This window comes from Oryctolagus cuniculus, chromosome 2 (genome assembly GCF_051225735.1).
Source record: "Oryctolagus cuniculus isolate XC-2025 breed Fujian yellow rabbit chromosome 2, ASM5122573v1, whole genome shotgun sequence".
NCBI lineage: Eukaryota > Metazoa > Chordata > Mammalia > Lagomorpha > Leporidae > Oryctolagus > Oryctolagus cuniculus.
This window is the reverse complement of record NC_142868.1, coordinates 47,537,580-47,557,458: the sequence shown is the minus strand read 5'-3', so window position 1 is coordinate 47,557,458 and position 19,879 is coordinate 47,537,580. Positions and strand designations below refer to the sequence as shown.

At 46.0% G+C, this 19,879-nt stretch overlaps 1 protein-coding gene across 7 annotated transcripts in view; it reads right to left on the bottom strand.

Moving 5' to 3' along the window:
- ADRA1A (adrenoceptor alpha 1A) overlaps nt 1–16,835 on the bottom strand; it is a 122,185-nt gene extending 105,350 nt beyond the window's left edge. For 5 of the 7 annotated variants that reach the window (XR_011386164.2, XM_051828668.3, XM_089324455.1 and 2 more), the window contains exons 1-2: nt 16,697–16,835; nt 13,990–15,530 (exon numbers count right to left, since the gene is read on the bottom strand). Coding sequence is in view for 6 of the 7 variants with exons in the window: in XM_051828668.3 (XP_051684628.1) it covers nt 13,990–14,872 (883 nt within the window). In the remaining variant the exon portion in view is untranslated. Of the gene's footprint in view, nt 1–13,989; nt 16,089–16,696 lie in introns of those variants that run through there. The other 2 variants (XM_089324456.1, NM_001082380.1) reach the window with 2 other exon arrangements.
- Nucleotides 16,836–19,879: the final 3,044 nt, after the last annotated feature.

Genomic DNA, 19,879 nt, shown 5'->3' with positions numbered 1-19,879 from the left:
AGGAAATATTGAAACTAGGAATACAGATCTGTTGGATGAGAATACTACCCAGCAAAACATAAGGAGGAAACTAAAGTTTGCTTGGAGGAAAACATACAGCAATGATTGCTTTTACTCTTAAATAGGAAAGAATCAAAATACATGAAGTAAACATTCTCTCAAGCTAATATTGAATGATCCTGCGGGGGAAACAGGACACACAGCAGACTCATAGAATGGCAGCATTCCTGTCTCAGAATCAACCCTTGGGACATTCGGATCTGGCTACAAGGTCCATGAGAGTCTCACAGGCATGGAAAGCCATGACACGGTGGCAAAAAACAATCTAAATGAAAGATCCTGGTGAACAAGGCCCCAGCAGAAGGAACAGGCCATCAAGGAGAGAGGCGCCTTTCTCTGAAGGGAGGAAGGAACCTCCACTGTGATACGGCCTTGACTAAACAAGTTCAGAGTCAGTGAACTCAAGGGGCTTCCATAGCCTAGACAGCTCATAGCAAGAGTCTCGGGTGATTGCTGAAGTCATAAATAAGAATGCCAATTGTTAAATCAACAACGGGAGTCACTGGGTACATGCTCCCCACGTAGGATCTCTGTCCTTAATGTGTTTTACTATGAAACTTAAAAACAACACTACTAGTCGAACAATGCCCTATACCTTGTGTGGTTGTGTGAGTGCAGCCTGTTGAAATCCTTGCTTAGTATATACTAAGTTGATCTTCAGTATATGAAGGTAATTGAAAAATGAAACTCGATGAAGGGCGGGATGGGAGAGGGAGTGGGAGAGGGAGTGGGAGAGGGGAGGGCCACGGGAGGGAGGGAGGTTGGGGGGGAGCCACAACAATACAAAAGTTGCACTTTGTAAATTCACATTTATTAAACAAAAAAACTATATAACAAACAAAAAAATAGAAAAAAGAACTTAATACTTTACCCTTTTAGTATTTTTTATGTTCTACTTAAAACTATTGGTTGAACTCTGCAATTAATACACAATCACTTTTAGGTGTTTAATTAATGTTATAACTAGTACTCAAATAGTATTTTACACTTTGTGTTTCTGTGTGGGTGCAAACTGTTGAAATCTTTACTTAATGTATGCTAAATTGATCTTCTGTATATAAAGAGAATTGAAAATTAATCTTGATGTGAATGGAAGGGGAGAGGGAGTGGGAGAGGGGAGTGCTCTGGGTGGGAGGGAAGTTATGGTGGGGGGAAGCTATTGTAATCCATAAGCTGTACTTTGGAAATTTATGTTCATTAAATAAAATTAAATAAACATAAAAATAAAAATAAAAAAAGAAAAGTAAAATATAACAAGAAAATAAGCAGCAGACATTTCTGGAGATTAAATTAATGCACTGGAAAGCAGAATAAAGTGATTAATAACTATAGGACTAAAGTCTTTGAAACAAACAAACAAATAAACCGGGTAAAATAGTCTTCCAGGAAGTCTCATTGAGGACAAAAAGAAAGAAATCACAAGTATATGATGTGGGATATGAGCTAGGCAGCAAAGTAATGAAAGGTAACAGAACTTTATATGGAAACATACATGTTAAAAAGATGAACATCAATGAGAAGTAAAATAGGAAATCAGAAAACAGTTTATCAAATCAGAATAGATCACTATCCATGGAAGAAATAGAAACCATTCTCAAAGAATTGCACCCATAAAAGGAGCTGTGCCCACATGTTTTATGGGCGAGTTTTTTAAACCTTCAAGGAACACATAATTCTTATGCTATTTAAACTGATACAGATAAAAAAAAGAAAAGTGCTGCAACTGGCTCTATGAAGCTAACATAAACCTGATAACAAAATGTGACAGAAACAGTACACTAGAACAACAGACTCATCTCACATAGAAGTGGAAGTGCAAACCAGAAGCAAAATATTTATTATACTGCTGTACTATTAAAATAGTAATGCTACCTTATCAAGCAATAATAAATAGGTAGGTTAATAGTATGAAATAAAATTGATTAAGTCAATGAAAAAGATTGTACTGACAAGTATTTTAAAAGCAGCATTTATTATAGAATAAAATGCATTTTAAATTTGGTCTGTATAGTCTTGTAAACTATAGAAAGATATTTCCTTGATATGATGAAGTGTATTAATCTAAAACTAATAGTCAATATCATTCTTTAATGTCAAAAGACTCAAGTAGTATTTCTTAACTTCATCGTTATAACCAGTTTCTCAGATGTTAGTGAGTGATTAAAAGTAAAGTGTACGATCCAAAAGTAGTACTGGAATAAATGGAATGGAAAAATGAGTCCAGATGTTTCTGGGAAAAACGAATGTACAAGACTAAACAAGAAAACTTTGACAAAGAATATTCATCCCAAGGACTTAATTTGAAAAACATTAAAATGTATGATGAAACCGCGGTCATTAAAATATTGTGGCACCAATGCTAGAGAAGAGACTTATAAATGGAACATAAGTGGGAGACCCAAAATAGATCCCAGATTATTTTAATACAACAAATGTTTTCCACAAAAGACAGGAAATGATGGATTATTCAATAAATCTTTTGAGATTATCTGGCTAAGCATTTCAAAGTAAGTGCAGTTAGCCTCGTCAACCACAACATCAACATGAATTCCAGGTAAGTTACACGTGATGCTCTCAGAGAGCGAGGAGGAAACAGGGGTTATCTGGCTGACACTGCGCAAGTTCACACCAAGAATCCTTGAAGAAGGCACATTCCAGAAAGTCACAAATTAAATTGTTTAACTACACAAAGATGTTATAAAAATTTTTTAAATTTACTTATTTATTTGAAATACAGTTACAGAGGAACAAAGAGAGAGAGAGAAAGAGAGAGAGAGAGATTTCCATCCATCCACTGTTTCACTCCTCAAATGCCTATAATGGTTGGGGCTGGGCCAAGCTGAAGCCAGGAGCCAGGAACTCCTTCCAGATCTCCTGGGTGGGTGGCAGGCACCCGAGAACTTGGGCCCTCTTCTCCTACCTTCCCAGGTACAGCAGCAGGAAGCTTGATTGGAAGTGGAGTAGCCAGGACAGGTTACAGCATATTGGTGTTAGAAGCAGTAGCTTAACTCACTACTCTCACAACTCCAGCTCCCAAAATATTGTATCTTTATATATTTGTAAAAATCATAAAACAATAAGATGTAAAAAAGTAATTGCTAAATATATACAAGGATTATATTATTTTAAAAGATTCCTCTTTATTCCCTTTTTAGTGAGTCTCTCTCTCTCTGCCTCTGTCTCCCTGCAGTCTACCTTCACCTGTCATTGCTATTCCAAAGAAGATGGATGCCACCCTGGGAAGGAGGAGGAGCACCTCACTGAGTCATAAAAGGCAGAGGAAAGACATCTCAGTGTGCTCAGGAAGACCTGGGAAACACCAGGGCAGGAGGAGGTGGAGAGAGGCAGCGGACATTGGTCCTGCGTTTCCCGCTCGGCATGGAAGGTGGAGGCATCTGAAGATGTCTAACGACGAAGTTGAAGGCAGAGATTCTTTTTCCTGCTGTCCATTTAGGATGTCCAGGAGAAAGCAGTCCTTCCCCTAGGGGCTCCACTACCTGTTAAAAGTAGAAGCCAGCGTAGTGGACAGAGAGCATGGCTGGCTTACCTCCTCTATGCAGTGTGAAAGGAACTCAGAGGGTTCTCCATGCTCTGAGACTGGGATGGAAATATTACCCAGAATTTGGCTCAAGAGGTTGTCAAAGGTGTTCATGGATGCTGTAGGAACAAGGTGTCCAATGACAACAGAGCAGGTGCCACTCAAACCAAGAACCAAGGGCCACAGTTGCTGTAAAAGCTAAGTGTGGCTGGTCATCAGGTGGTCACAATGGTCCATGGGTGAGTGGCTTCAGATCTGTCAGGAGACAACAGCATGGTTGAGGGTGGTGGTGGTGGTGGTGGTGGTGGTGAGTGTTTAACATAGTGGACTGAATTTCTGCTTGGGATGCCCACATTTTGTATCAGTGTGCCTGGATCAAGTCCCAGATACTCTACTTATTCAGCTTCTTGTTGGAATGTAGCAGGTGATGGCTCAAGTACTTGTGTCCCTGCCACCCACGTGGGAGACCTGGGTGGAATTCTGGGCTCTTGGCCCAGCACTGGCTGTTGCAAGAATTTGCAGAGTGAACCAGCAGATGGAAGACCCTGTATCTCTCTCTCTCTACCCTCCCTCCCCCACTGTGTGTGTGTGTGTGTGTGTATGTGTGTGTGTCTTTCTTTCTCCCCTCTCCCCTTTCAAGTAAAATGAAAATAAATCAGTAAAAATGAAAAAGAAAAAAACAGCATAAAGGATGGGGGTGAGAGTGGTCCAATCACTAGACTAAACCGATCTCCCCACTGTAGTACACTAAAAAAGAAAGAAAGAAAGAAAAAGCAAACTAAACAACAACAACACAACTAGGGCCCGAATTTTCTACCCCCTTTGACTTCCTGAGGTTATGCAGTCTCCTTGGTCTGGGCAACACCTTGGAGAACCATTCTGAGAGGCCAGGCGCTATGATCAGAACGTTTGAGTTCCTTCAAAATGCTGATATTGAAACCCTAACTCTCACTTGGTAGTCTTAGGAGATGCACTTTAGGAGGAGATTAAGAGACCCAGCGATCTGCCTTGCCTCTCCCACCACTGAAGCATCCAGCTAGAGGCGTCATCTGTGCATTAGTCCGTGGGCCCTCACCTTCACCAGATACTAGTCTGCCATGGCCTTCATCTTGGACTTCCTAGCCCCCAACACTGCAAGAAATGTTTCTATTGTTCATAAATTAGCAGCCTGTCTGGACTAAGACTTGAGTTGTACAAAAAGAGGCCGAGTATGTAAAAGTGACGCATAAATTATTGGATCTGACTGAGTTTACTGGATTTAGCTAAAAGGGTGTGTGTGTGTGTGTGTGTGTGTGTGTGTGTGATGTTTTCATAAAAGTCTGTGAGAAAGATCATATCAGTTGTGGGGAAATAAAGAAGTTATGTTTTCTTGGCACAACTGAATATAGCCTGAGAAGTTGGGCAACCCAGTAATGATGATAGGTAGTGATTAATATCTTCAATGGATAAAATGAGCCTACAGATAAAGGAGGAGTAGAAAAACCACTGTTGAAAATGAGGCCCAAAAATATAGACAGGCAAGTCCACAAAAGAAATAGAAATGATTAATAAAAACGTGGAAAGAAAGGTTCAAATAGTAAAGATACACAAAATGTAAAAGTGAAAAACCATTATGCAAGTTCAAGGTGATAAGCCAGATAGTGGGGCTAAAACACAATAAAAGTATTAGACAAACTGCCATTGACAGCTGTCCTCCAACCTACCATAAAACTATGAAGTAACAGAAGAGAGCAATAACTTTGTTATTAAGTGACTTGGGGGTTATCCTGCCTTCAAAGCAGTAACTTGCCTGCCTGCAGCCTGACTTGAGTCAGCTATTGTTCAAAGCATTGTTAGAATTCACTGTCAATGTCTTTGGAGCCTGCAGCACATTCTTCTGCATATGACAATAAATCTTCATTGACAGACTTGTCTGGTGGAAAGAGCCAAAATTAATTTAAAGCCAAATATCATTATACTATTTGTGATCATAGGCACAGTTTTCTCGTAAATCTAAACTCGGAAGGCAATGACAGAAGAGGCATTCCAGAGCCATGCTCTGGTTCACAGAAATAAGTATTTCCAAATGACATGTAAAAAGGCTCGTCCTTGGCCTGAGGTCTCCCATCCTGTCCTATGGAAAAACCTCCCAACTCTCCTATCCACAGTCTTCCTTCCCACTAAACCTTTGACAGTTGGAAGTATAAGCTGGACTACGTCATCCCTGCTTCTCAGTCCTCGGATGAAAACAAAACCATGTAAAATGACTAGCTGGGCTTGTTTAGTCTGGTCCCCCTGTTTCCAGCTTCATCTGACACCAGTTATCTCTTGTCTTCTCAGCTCTGGCCACAGTGGTTTTCTACAGAATTCTCATGGACATCAGGTTGGCCCTGACAAGAGCCTTTGCACACTTTCCCCTTTGAACCATGAAACTCCTACTCATTCTACTGATCTTGGCTCAGAGGTCAAGCAAGATTTTCTGACCTCTCTTGTTCTGCACTACCCTTATCCACAGTGTAAGTTTTCAAGGCACCATATCTAGGCTCTTCATGGCACCGTACACAGTTCTGGGTTGTTTTATGTGGTTGTCTGATCCATGTCTATCTCCCTCCGGAGACTGGGAGTCAAGAATGCTGACTGTTTCTACTCAGGACATTGCATAAAGCCCAGCACAAGGGAAGTTCTGGATATAACTGATGGATGAAGGAGAACTGTTGCTTGACATGCTTGGGAGGTCAGTAGTCCACAAGAGGACCACAACAATTCCCCAACCCCCTCTGCACCTGCTGCTCCCCCATCAAGAGGTGAAGTTGTTTTCCTTCCCCTTGAAAGTAGCATGAACTCATGACTTGCTCTGACCACAGAATGAGGCAGCTGTGATGTGAGGCCAGTTGTAGGCTCAGCTCTTCAAAGGCCTGGCAAGTTCTGCCTTGGCTATCTTGGAAAGAACTGTTATGCTACACAAAAACTGATTTAAGGGGCCAGCGCTGTGGCGCAGCGGGTTAAAGCCCTGGGCTGAAGTGCCTGCATCCCACATGGGCACCAGTTCTAGTCCCACCTGCTCCTCTTCTGATTCAGCTCTCTGCTATGGCCTGGGAAAGTAGTAGAAGATGGCCCAAGTCCTTGGGCCCCTGCACCCGCATGGGAGACCTGGAAGAAGCTCCTGGCTCCTGGCTTTGGATTGGTGCAGCTCCAGCCATTGGGGCCGTCTGGGGAGTGAACCAGCGGATGGAAAAACCTCCCTCTCTCTGTTTCTACGTCTCTCTGTAACTCTGTCTTTCAAATAAATAAAATAAATCTTAAAAAAAAAAACACTGATTGAAACCACTGGATGAAGAGAAGCCATCAGGATTGATAGTCAACCCTGACTGCCAGATGAGCTGGGGGCACTGACTTTTGAGTCATAAGATGCTATTGCTTTAAGATGGTTTGCTGTGCAATAAAAGTAACTGAAAACCTGGCCTCTCATCTTGCAATAAATTCTAATGGCTATTGGATTCCCCTCACACCAAAATCACTAAGAGGTCAATGTTGCTTTAAAAATCAGGGTCCTGGGGCCAGCACTGTGGCACAGTAGGTGGAGCCGCCGCCTGCAGTGCCAGCATCCCACATGGGCACTGGTTCAAGTCCCAGCTGCTCCACTTCCGACCTAGCTCTCTGCTATGGCCTGGGAAAGCAGTGGAAGATGGCCCAAGCCCCTGCACCCGCGTGGGAGACCTGGAAGAAGCTCCAGGCTCCTGTTTTCGATTGGTGCCATCTCCGGCTGTTGCGGCCATCTAGGGGGTGAACTAGAGGATGGAAGACCTATCTCTCTCTTTCTGCCTCTGCCTCTCTCTAACTCTGCTTTTCAAATGAATAAATACCTATTTAAAAAACAAATCAGGAGGGCCGGCGCCGCGGCTCAATAGGCTAATCTTCCACCTAGCGGTGCCAGCACACCGGGTTCTAGTCCCGGTTGCCCCTCTTCCAGGCCAGCTCTCTGCTGTGGCCAGGGAGTGCAGTGGAGGATGGCCCAAGTACTTGGGCCCTGCACCCCATGAGAGACCAGGAGAAGCACCTGGCTCCTGCCATCGGATCAGTGCGGTGCGCCGGCCGCAGCGCGCCGGCTGTGGCGGCCATTGGAGGGTCGGCAATGGCAAAAGGAAGACCTTTCTCTCTGTCTCTCTCTCTCTCACTATCTACTCTGCCTGTAAAAAAAAAAAAAAAATCAGGGTCCTGATTCTGTGTACCTGGAGTGGAGCAACACTTAACCCCCAGTTACCTTGGGAATCAATCAAGGGGTCAGCACCCTTATGTCACTCCTATGTCTTTATATGTCCTGATCTTTTTCCTTGCCATGTTTCACATATCACCATCTGAAACTTTGCTTGGTATTTAATTGATTAGATTTTCCGTTCTATGAGGGCAAGGATTTGCTTTTATTTCCAGTGATTCTTTAGCTGCCTGGCACAGGGCAGATGCACAGGGAAATTCTGGCAAAAGAATGATTTTCTGCTTCATTGCTTTTACCTTCAAAAAGCCCTTGTCACCTCCACCTTCCCCAAACATCCCATCCAAGGACACATTCTCCCTCTCCACCACTGGTTGTCTCCAGTCTTTTTAAAAATGTAGTCTGAATATTCGATTGCACATGAGCCATGTCACTCTGCTATGTTGCTTCCTTTGACTCAGGCAGACTAGCAATGGCTGAAGTCCAACAATAATGCTAGGTTTTATATTGAAATCAGATAACAGTCCCAGAATTCAGACACATAATTATGTGTTCAATCAATGTTGCCTGCTACATCACTTTCTTTGGATGCTCTCTCTTTCTCAGACCTCCAATGATATCCACCCTTCATGGCAACATCCATATATTGATTGACATATGTCAGTAATGGTCTGTGAATCATGTGAATTCTGGTGATATTAACATTTATTCTATTTACTCTTGCTAAGTACTGTGCTAGGTAGCTGACCTGAGTAACATCCCCTGTTCTATCATTAAGAAAGCCTGGGTTTAAATTCCAGGCCAATACGGTTCCCAATCAGCACACTGCCTCTGGAGGTAGTGGATCTGGGTGATGGGATGGAATAGGTGAGGCCCATGCACAGGCTTCAGGTATAAGAGTTTTCCTGGGGGACACAGTTTTCATTTTTCCTTCTCTTCCACATGTTGAAGGCTAACACTTTCATTTTCTTTATCCATCTCCATGCAAAACTTATTTGTAAAAGCATTCACTCCAAGGTATGAATGACTGATAACAACCTCAAGTGTGACCTCTTTCAGCTGAGAGGGCTCTGAGTTCCAAGCAACCATTTTGGATGAAGAAAGGAAACAAGACTAGCAAAATTTAGATATGGGAACAGACAAGTGAGATTCCTATCTGCAGCCACACTCTTCAATCCGGCAGGCACCCAGCCTCGGTGGAGAGGAGCTTGGGAAAAAGGAAAGTGTGACGGCACTTAAGGAGACAGTCTTCTCACAATATGGACGTGGGGGGCCGGCGCCCTGGCTCACTTGGCTAATCCTCCGCCTGCGGCGCCAGCATTCCATATGGGCGCTGGTTCTAGTCCTGGCTGCTCCTCTTCCAATCCAGCTCTCTGCTGTGGCCTGGGAAAGCAGTAGAAGATGGCCTAAGTGCTTGGGCCCCTGCATCCGCATGGGAGACCAAGAAGAGGCTCCTGGCTCCTGGCTTTGGATCGGGGAAGTTCCGGCTGTTGCGGCCATTAGGGGAGTGAATCAATGGAAGGAAGACCTTTCTCTCTGTCTCTTCCTCTCACTGTCTGTAACTCTACCTCTCAAATAAATAAATAAATAAAATCTTTAAAAAATATATAGAAGTGGGATCTTAGGCAATGAGAGAGTCCACTCACCTTAATTTCCTGGGTTGATTCCTATCATATGTGGGCATTTACCTCAGCCTCGTATATTACACTCATCCCTGCCCTGGCTTTAGTTTCTAATTCCTTTGCTCTTTGATATCTTAAGACAGACTGAAACCCTCTTCTTCCCAAAAGAGCACCTGTCACACTTAGGAGTTTATGTTCCTTGTGTATGATAATAAAATGGCATGCTTATTTTTCTGTTCGCATTTTGCATGAAAAATGTACTTAAGATTTTTAATAAAAACAAATAACATCTCACTGATGACCAAGCAGAAGTAGTGCCTTCTTTAAGTCATTGTTCAGTCAATAGCAGTACTTCTAGAAGCTTCTGCACTGTTCTCCAGATACAGAAAACTGCTATATTTCTTGGCATTGTAATAATTCCACATTGAGGCTTGTATTAATTGTTTAGACTTGTATTAATTGTTCACAATTTGTCTCCTTAACTACAGTGTCAGCCTCTCCAAGGCAAGCAACATGCTTTATTCATCGAATTCACACTTGGTGTCGGATACTTATTTTGTGGTCAGTACATTCTAGGAGGGATAGTTTCTTACTCAGCTGGTGTCAAGAAGAAATTGCAGACCACAGATTGGTGGATGTAGGGATCCTTTGTTCTAGTGAGCAGCCTCCTCAGCCACCGTTAATGAGAATTTTCAGCCTCCCTCTGCCATACCATTTTTATTAGCATTTCAAGGAATCCCAGTGATTCTGAGTGCTACTGTCTCACCACAACTTGTTCGGATCATCATTACCATCTCCCCCAAAAGCACAGACACAAGAGGAGGCTGTACTTAGACCAGAGCGCCCCCCTTCCCTTCAGGATACCAGGCTCCAGGCCCGAGGGGCTCATCTCCTTGTGTAGCTCCTGTCACCACCACAAGTCTCAGACGCTCAGGTCACCTGCCATCCTCAGGTTCCTTTACACCCTAGGCTCTGCATGTCCCCTGATCGCTGACCCAATCTGTTTCCCTTCACAAACAGCCCCTCTTCATCATGTTTCCCAGAACTCAAGAGTCTGTCATCATGCGCTGGCATCTCTCAGTTACTAAGCTGTTGGAAAGCAATACACAACCTTCTTGAATGTTCTACTTCAAATTTATGACCATAAGTATCAAATAGGCCCTCAAGACTTCTTGATGACTACTACATTTCCATAATACATTCATTGTCCTGCTCTCAGAGATGAATATTTCACATCCTTTTGCTCTCCAAATGTTCAACATTCTCTAATCCTTCCTCGCTGTTAGCTGACAATCTTGCTTGTTATTTCACTGCAGATGTAAAGAATATTCCACCACATCTCTATCTGTCTTCCTTATATCTACTTGTCTCAGTGCTCAGGTATTTAGCCTTCCCTTTCACTTCCCAGCCTCCACTTATGCATTGAATTCCATCACTGCTCTGCCTAAGCCATGCGTGTTTCTCTCTATCCTATCACTCTCATCAGAACATAAACATGACGTCACAACCCCTACCTTTGACAATTTCTTGGTTCCCTCCAGCTACAGTCTACTACCCAGCTCTACTCTAGCAAAGTTTCTCATGAAACTTTCCACTTTCCAACTTTCCGTTTCCACCCCTTCAGATTTTGTTCTTTCTAGAAAGCACATAATAAGGCTTTATTTCCCATCACTCCACTGAAGCCCTCCTCCTATCACAAAGGACCGGGTTATCGGGAAACCCAGTGTTGGTTCCGTCTTCCTCTTCCTTGATCTAGCAGCTCTATGGAACACACTGGATTGCCTGTGCCATCCTGAAACGTCTTCTTTCAGCCTCAGGGACACCACACTCTTGAATTTCTTCTTTTCTCCCAGGCCACTCTTCCCAGTCTCTTTTGCTGGTTGACTCTCTTCCTTTACCTTGCTGTATCAGAATGCCTTCAAGGCTCAGTTCTTTTCTCTTAGTATCTTCTTTTCTCTTAATACCCTCTCTCTTGTAGGTCTTTCCCTTCCTGTGGCTTTAAATATGTTGATGTGTCCCAAGCTTATCCACAGCTCACCCTTCCTCCAAGCTAGAAATTCATAAATCTGTCTACTTGGCATCTCCACTTAGATGTTTGGAAGACTTTTCAACATATTGTAAATGGAATAAATTCTAAATCCCACCCCTCCAGCCTTTTCCAGCTGTATCATCCTGGCTCTTCCAATTTCAGTAAGATGCACTACCATTTTCCCAGTTACTCAGCCACCAAACCTAGAAATTATTAATTCTTCTCTCTTTCTCACATCCTATGTCAAACTTGTCAGCTCTGTCTTTAAAATAAGTGCTTAGTATTATCACCCTCACCACCGCCACCTGTCCCAACTAAATCCAAAGCATCATGATCTTTCTCTCCTCTGCTTTAACTGGACTCCCTGCTTCCATTTTTGTCCCCCCTATATCCCACTCTCCACCCAACAACCAGAATGACCCTTTAGAATCATGAAGGGGGCTAGCCACTCACCTGCTAAGAACCCTCCAATGGCATCTCAACACAATTAGAATATTAAGTGCACTTCACATTGGCCTACAAGACCTCATGTAATTTTGATCCCGTCTTCCTAAGCTGTCTTTGAACTTGTCTTCCCCTTTGGTATCCGTAGCTCAGCCACAATGCCCTCTTTGCTCTTCCTTGAACAAGTCTAGCTCTTTCCTATCTTTGCTGTTCTTTGTGCCTGAAATCTCTTCCTCCCAAACCTCGCAAACCTTGCTCTCCACATCAAATACTGCTCAAAACTACTTCTAGACAGGACTTTCCTTTCCACCCACCCCATCATGCTTGTCACTCTCTGTGCTCTTACTCTGTTGGCTTTTTATATCCTGCCTGTTTGTCCTTGACCTTTCAGGATATATTTACTGGTCTATGTCTATCTCTTCCAAGAGAACGCAAACTTCCCATGGGCAAGAATTTTTCTGCCTTGTCCATTCTAAGTGTCTGAAACAGCTGTTCAATGAATATCTGATGCGTGAGCGTGCGAATGAATAAATGTGCCAAGTTCAAAAGACAGTAAAGAGTGGAATGCAGGAAGTAGGTAAGTAGGTAAAAAGTGTTATTTTGATAAACTCAAAACTGTGATGCACTTCCAGGAGCCCAGTAAGTAATACTGATGGGCGGGCACAACGAAGGCCAGGTGGCAGACTGCTTCTCCAGCAGCGCTGTTGGATAGAAATTTCTGCAATGACAGAAATGCTCTACATCTCTGCTGTCCAAAACAGTAGCCACTGGCCAATGCATAGCTATTGAGCGCTTCAAATGTGGCTAATGAGACTGAGGAACTATATATTAATATTGTTTAATTTTAATTTTGATTTAAATAGCTTTGTGAGACTGGTGGCTATGGTTTTAGGACCTGAAGAATCCCTTCCCCCGACTTGTGAATTCATGATAATAATGCATGGAGCTGCTGAGAAGACTAATGAAATAAAAAAGCCCAGTAAAATGTCTGGAACATGGCTGGCACTCAAAAAATAATGGCTGCTGTTTATGACACAGGGTTGCAAATTGAGGCATTGTAAGTACATGCCATTTAAATTTGGCTCTAAAGCACCCAAAGCATTTTATTAATTTTTACCACTACTTTTTATTTCTTAGAGTTAGTAAATAGCCAGTGTGTGAGTCTATATTTGATGTCACAAACTAAAAATAGCAAACAACCATTTTGGGATCCCATTGAAGACCTTTCAGAGACAGATGACTATTCCAAGTGTATCAGCCTGTTGATACTTATAGAGCTGATTAATTTTGACAACAGCTAGTTTAGCATCTGCAAAAATTGGATTGTTAACATCATTGTATTATTTACAAGCAATGTCATCTGCAGCTTCCTGGATGACTTTGGCTAAAGATAACATTTGGCTTATTACTTACTATTAAAGTAAAGGAATAAGTATTTACTTATCAGAAACACTATGATGAATTCTTTAAGGCTTAAATTGGACATGAAAGCATCACCCCCCACCCCTGCAAGTGGTTCACCATACCACTCTTCATGATAAATTCAGAAAATAGAGTTAACACAGATACAGAGCATAAGCAGACCATTATAACCAACCTTTGTGAATAATCTAATGTAATAATGAAACCACACTTTTGTCCAGAATAAGCATCGTGTTTGTTTTCAGGCCAAGAGAATTTGCATTCCCATTCCTTAGCAGAGTGGAAGCCGCATTCCACAGCGGCCTGAGTTCTTGTTGGAGACTCCTGGAGACTCGAAAGAGGGCGGATGTATTTAAATTAACTACAGGCTTAAAGGCTTTAAGAAAAGTCGAGATTCTCATAAAGGAGACCAATTAATCTGCATCCCTTGGAAGCCACTTTAGAGTAGCTGGAAAGGTGCCCTAGGACCTAATGTAAATGAGACTGCAGGAGAAAGAGAATGAAAATTCACGTTTCCACCAGGGAGCCTTTGGGAATGCCCTGGGAACTCTGCTCTTTGAAGCGCGGATCCTGCCCCTTCTACCCAGACAGAGAGTCTGGAGTAACCAGGGTGGGGGCTGGGCCTGGGGGTGGGGTGGGGGATGAAGACCCCTGAATGGTAAGAGGAGCTGCGGGAGGGACTTACCGATGGGCATCACCAAGAAGAAGGGCAGCCAGCAGAGGACGAAGCAGCCGACCACGATGCCCAGCGTTTTGGCCGCTTTCTTCTCCCGGGAAAACTTGAGGAGCCTCACGGAGAAGTGCGTCTTGTTTTTGGCGCTGGCCACCCCGCTGCCTCCGGCGGGAGCATTTTTCCGGTGGATGCGGAGCGTCACTTGCTCCGAGTCGGATTTGTCGGTCTTGAGGCCGGACTTGAGGCCCCGGCTCTCCCTCTTGGCCACCACGTAGACCCGGCAGTACATGGCCAAGATGATGGTCAGAGGCACGTAGAAGGAGCCCAGGGCCGAGAAGAGCACGTAGCCCGGCTCCTCGTTGATCTGGCAGATGGTCTCGTCGTCCGGGGCCGGCTGCCTCCAGCCGAACAGGGGCCCGACGGAGATGACCAGGGAGAAGGCCCAGACGCAGAGCAGAGCCCGGAGGCCTCTGCGCTGGGTGACGATGGTGGGGTAGCGCAGCGGGTAGCTCACGCCGATGTAGCGGTCGATGGAGATCACGCAGAGGCTTATGATGGACGCGGTGCAGCACAGGACGTCCACCGCCGCCCAGATATTGCAGAACACTCTGCCGAAGGCCCAGTAGCCCAGGATCTCGAAGATGGCGGAGAAAGGCAGCACCGTGGAGGTGAGCAGGAGGTCGGCCACGGCCAGGTTGACGATGTAGTAGTGGGTAACCGAGTGCAGGTGCCGGTGACAAGCCACGGAGAGGATCACCAGGATGTTCCCCAGCACCCCGAAAAGGATGAGGCCCCCCAAGATCACTCCGAGCAGAATGGCTTTGGAAATGTTCACCGGTGCCGGCGGGTGGGTGCAGTTGGAGCTGTCGGAAGCATTTCCAGAGAGAAACACCATGGTCCCGGCCGGGGCCGGGCGAGCTCCGGCTCTCTCGGGCCACCCTCGCGCGGGGGCGGAGGCGGGAACCAGGGAGTCAGAAGGTCTCGGCGCGGGAGAGCCTTGCCAGCTGGGCCTGGCTGGCGGCGAGAGAGAACGCGCGGGTGGGAAACAATCCGGGCCGGTCCTGGGAACCCTCGGAGGGCCACGCTAAGGTGCCGGCCATTACCAGCGGCATGGCTGGGGCCGCGCGGGGCAGCCCCGAGACTCTCTCCACCTGCTGCGCTCTCCCGGGGGCCCCCGAGCCCCTCCCTACTCGTGGCAGTGCGTGAAGCTCCAGGCGACTCGCTGCCAAAACGCAGTCCTAGAACCAGGCGGGTCCGCTTTTCTGCACTGTCTGATTCGCCTCGGTGCGGAAAAGACTGCGCATTGTACACAAAATGTGGAATTCAAAATTCCAGCGCCAGTCTTCCCACAGGCAAGCACGGATCGGCCGTCGACGCACAAAGGCAGCGGCCGTGGCGCGTGCGCTCGGCTCCCCGCCCGCAGTTACCCACGGCTGGTCCGTCCCTCTGCGGGCTCGCGCTGGCTCCAGCTTTTGGCTCGAGGGCCGGTGAATATGGGTGTGCAATCCTTGTCTAGACCCAGGCGGCTCCGGGCGGCGTTTGCCGGTGGCCTCCTGCAAGAGCGCAAAGAGGAAGGCGGATGGTGACCCAGGCGCCCAGGGAGCGGGGTCGCGCAGAGCCGGGCGGGCAGGGGGACCCCAGTCTCGAGACCCGCCAACTCTGCGGTGCACCAGAGGCTTGGAGCAGCCTTGCCGAGGGTTACGCGGGAGGGGATTGCGTGCCGCGCCGGGCGCTGGGAACCCGCCCCCGCGCGCTCCGCCTCGCCGCCTCGGAACCAAGTTCAAGATCCGAAGCCAAAAACAGAAGAAAGAAAAAGAAAACAACAATCCCCGAAACCCTTCAAGGCTCAGAGCACGGCTGGAGTGCGTGCTGCACCGAGCCCAGCGGGTGGAATCCGGAGGGTTTAGCCGGCTGTCATTTGAACAGGTTGCATCGCAGTCACCTGGGGGAGGCGACCGCTGTGACTCGGGACCGCAGGGCCTGTGCCACGCGCACGCTCCCGCCCGAGGAATTTGCACTTGGGTGTGCAGAGCGCGCGGGCTTGTGAACCGGCCCTCCCGAGCGAAGCCGAGCGGGTGCGGAGCTGAGCGCTACCTGGGTCTGTCCAGAATGGGTCTCCAAGCCACAGGGCGGGCCGTCCCCCGGGGCGCGAGCCGCGAGCCACACCCCGGCTTCTGGGAAGCCCGGTGGGTGCAGGGTGCGTGTGTGCGGAAGGGGCTTCGCACGTGGCGGTCACTGCGGAAGCAGCAAGCTCGCGTGCCGGCGGACAGGGGACGCCACGGATTTTCTGGGTTGGGGAGGCCACAATTTGCGTCAGAAACCGGAGTTTTCACAACGGCACACAGAGCCAAGGATCCCCGGCCGGAGTGCGGGGCGGGGGCACGTGCTTCCATGCAAAGACCAGGGTGAAGCTCCCCAATGCAAGACCTCCCTGGTGGTACTAAAAGCAAGCCCCTGCAACCAACCGTTCTCTCTCACCTCGGGGCGATTCACTCAGGCTTAAAAAGACACTTGTTCACCAGAAGTAACTTTCCAGAATACATAATGCGAACGGGGGTTGGGTACCGGTGCTGGAGCGGCAGAGCCGGTGAGGAGAGCGAGAGGCGCTGGCGGCCGGTGAGGGTTCCCGCCCTCTCGGAGCCCAGGGGCGGTCTGACCTCAGCCCCCCCGGGCCCTGCGGGGTGCCAGCTCCCAGCTCCCTGCGCCGCAGCGCACTCACCTGAAGCGCGGATGCGCAGCCACCCGTCGGCGCGCGGTGGGCGAGCGGCCGCAGCTTCAGTCCCAGGAGCCTCCTGTCGCCTCTTCGTTTGGGGGTGAGGGGACCCTCTTCGGAGGAACCAAATCCTAGGGCTTGTGCACCCGCTGACTCACCCCCGATGTCGTTAAGCTCCTGGCTCACTGTCTCGTACTTCACCTGGGCATTTAAAAATAAAGAGTGAAAAGAGAAGAAAAAAAATGCAGCCAACCAATAACTCCACTATGACCCTTTTAATATTCAGCTCCCTGACACCAGAAAAGAACGGCGAGCAACTTTGCAGCTCTCGCTGACGTAACACAGGCTGTAGCCCAGCTAGTACCGTAATCTCCTGCTGTTACCGTATTACCCTGCGGCAAACTGCGCAAGGGTGTGGAGGCTGGTTTTCTCGCGCGCGCGCGCGCGCGCGTGTGTGTGTGTGTGTGTGTGTGGCAGGGAAGAGTTGTTTCTAGTAAATAACTTCTTTATATGGGCTGCTTTTAAAATTAAAGAAACATTGACACTTGTGCCAGACGTGGCTGAGTGTGCGATGTGTTTACAGAAACGCCTAAGGAAGTTACTTTGAACAGCTGGACTCGATTAACACTTGTTAAATCAAAAATTAGCCTCATGTGCCAAAATGTGCAGGTACGTTTTAGGATTTTCAGATATTTCAAAAAATAACCGAAATCAAATAAATTTCAATACATTTATTTGTAATAAGATTACCTTTACAGAAAGATAATAAATTCCTTCCCTTGACCTATTTAATATGAGTAACCTCTTCACACACATGGATTTAAAAACCATTTTTCCCACTGTGGTTTCTCACATGGTTTACTGTTTTTAAAATGCCACCTATTTTTTCTCTGTTTTCAGATGAAAATGTCTTTTTAAAGGAGTGTTGCTTCTTTTTAATTCCCTTTGCTACATCGATAGTTGGACACAACCAGTGTATGTACTTAATTTTTTTTTTCTGGTAAGTTCCATGCTATTTACCTTTTGACTGGATAAAACCATATGCATTTCAGAATACTGAGAACATACAAGAATTTTCTCCACTTGATTCCCACCTTTCAAGTCATCTTCTTGAATCTTTATTGATTCAGATAAACATAATGTCCTTAAGCCTTACTAGGTTCCATTAAACTTGGTAATAAAGCTTTGGACAGTGGTATGCATTTAAATCCCCTACCTTGACCAAGCATTTATTAGCATTTTGTATTATAAAATATTTGGGAGGTTTTTTTATAGCAACAAATTTCAAAATTCCGTAGAGGAGAATCGGGGAGCCTGAGCTCATTGAAGATCTAGTGTTTATATTTACTTCTCTTTTGTATACAATATATGCACCTAGTCCCCTGATATAGGAATGGTACCCGTACCTACCAAATTTTATTTCACTTTAATATTATTTTAAAAATATATGTGCACAAATGGTATTCTCATCCATAAACTGAATTTCATACTACAGAAAGAACACACGGGTGGGCAGGCAGCAAGCCTGGGTGCTTCTAGTCTCAGTTCTCTGATTACTAAGTCTCTGGTGCTCTCTGGGTCCCATCAGGCACAAGACACTAGACTACATTTCTTAACACCTTATCACCTAACGTGTGTATAATGTCTGTTCTTCAGAAATTCCACCTGCCAAAGGGAGATATATTGTTTCATTTCATATTCACTAACTGTATGCCACGAACAAGAGTTCTCCATTAAGTTCCAGGGCACATATGAGAAGTAGTGCATTTAGCAAGAAAGACAATTGAAAAAATTGCTCAGATTTGTAATGTCAGCATTTACCAGGCTCTTTGGAACTCTCTCCCACTCCCCAAAATCAACCATATGCACATTTCCTCACCCTGTGGATAGAATCACTGATATTAATAATGGAAGAGCAGGTTTTTTGTGCTATCAGGTAGGTCTGTCAAATCTGCTTCTCAGCCCATGAAGATCAGGCTCTGTAGCACTACCTCTTGCACTAATTTTTTGGTTGCTAGCAAGTGACTCACAGTGACTCCCTATCCATCGCTTACTCTTAAAGAACGGTTGACATGGATGGATATGTGTAGGTGGAGTGAAGCTAGAGTATACTGTGGAGTCATAAAGACACTGTCCTACTATGAGAATGTAGCAAAAATTTAGCTTTTTCTGAGCTTTGGTTTCCTAATTTTTAAAGGGACAATGAAACCCCACTGGATGTAATCAGAAGCCTTCAAGAAGTTCATGGAAAAATGTATCTAAAGAGAAAACCATGTAAGGATTTCAAAAAAGTTTTGCAGCAAAATAAACTTATCCCTCCGTTTCCCATGAGCTTTTTGAAGTTTGCTTGTGTTAGGGTTGAATGAAATTGTGTCTCTCGAGAATGCAGCTCATCATGCTTGTTAACTATTTTTTTTTTTTTTGACAGGCAGAGTTAGTGAGAGAGAGAGACAGAGAGAAAGGTCTTCCTTTCCATTGGTTCACCTCCCAAATGACCGCTATGGCCCGTGCACTGCACCAATCCAAAGCCAGGAGCCAAGTGCTTCCTCCTGGTCTCCCATGTGGGTGCAGGGCCCAAGCACTTGGGCCATCCTCCACTGCCTTCCCGGGCCACAGCAGAGAGCCAGACAGGAAGAGGAGCAACCGGGACAGAACCGGCGCCCCAACCGGGACTAGAACCTGGGGTGCCAGCGCTGCAGGCAGAGGATTATCCTAGTGAGCTACGGCGCTGGCCCCGTTAACTCTTATCACTAACATTAAGAACCCTTTTCCCATTCTGCTCATTTTGTGTGTTACTCTAAAGTGAAGTATACTTACAGGTTTAGCTGGAGAGTGTGCCAAATGACCTGAGCATTATGCTTCGACCCAATGGTGAAAGCAGAGTGGCCCAATTGGGGCCAAGGTAGGAGAGCTGGCTCTACCCAATGGCTGCTCCTGCTTTTTCCCCACTTCCTCCCTCTGTCTACATCTTGAAGGACCATGCATATTTTTGTGAACACCCTGGCCCATATGTCTAGACAGCTTCTTTTGGCCTTGGGCCTCGAGTGTACATACTTGTGATGTTGTCTGCCTGAAAAAAGGCCTAAAGGTCCTGAAATTCGTTGGGTGGACATTTGGAGCCAAGGATTCTGGGCCCCAGAGCGTGGTCTGGAAGGAAGGTTATTACCATGCTGGCAAATCATATTAGTC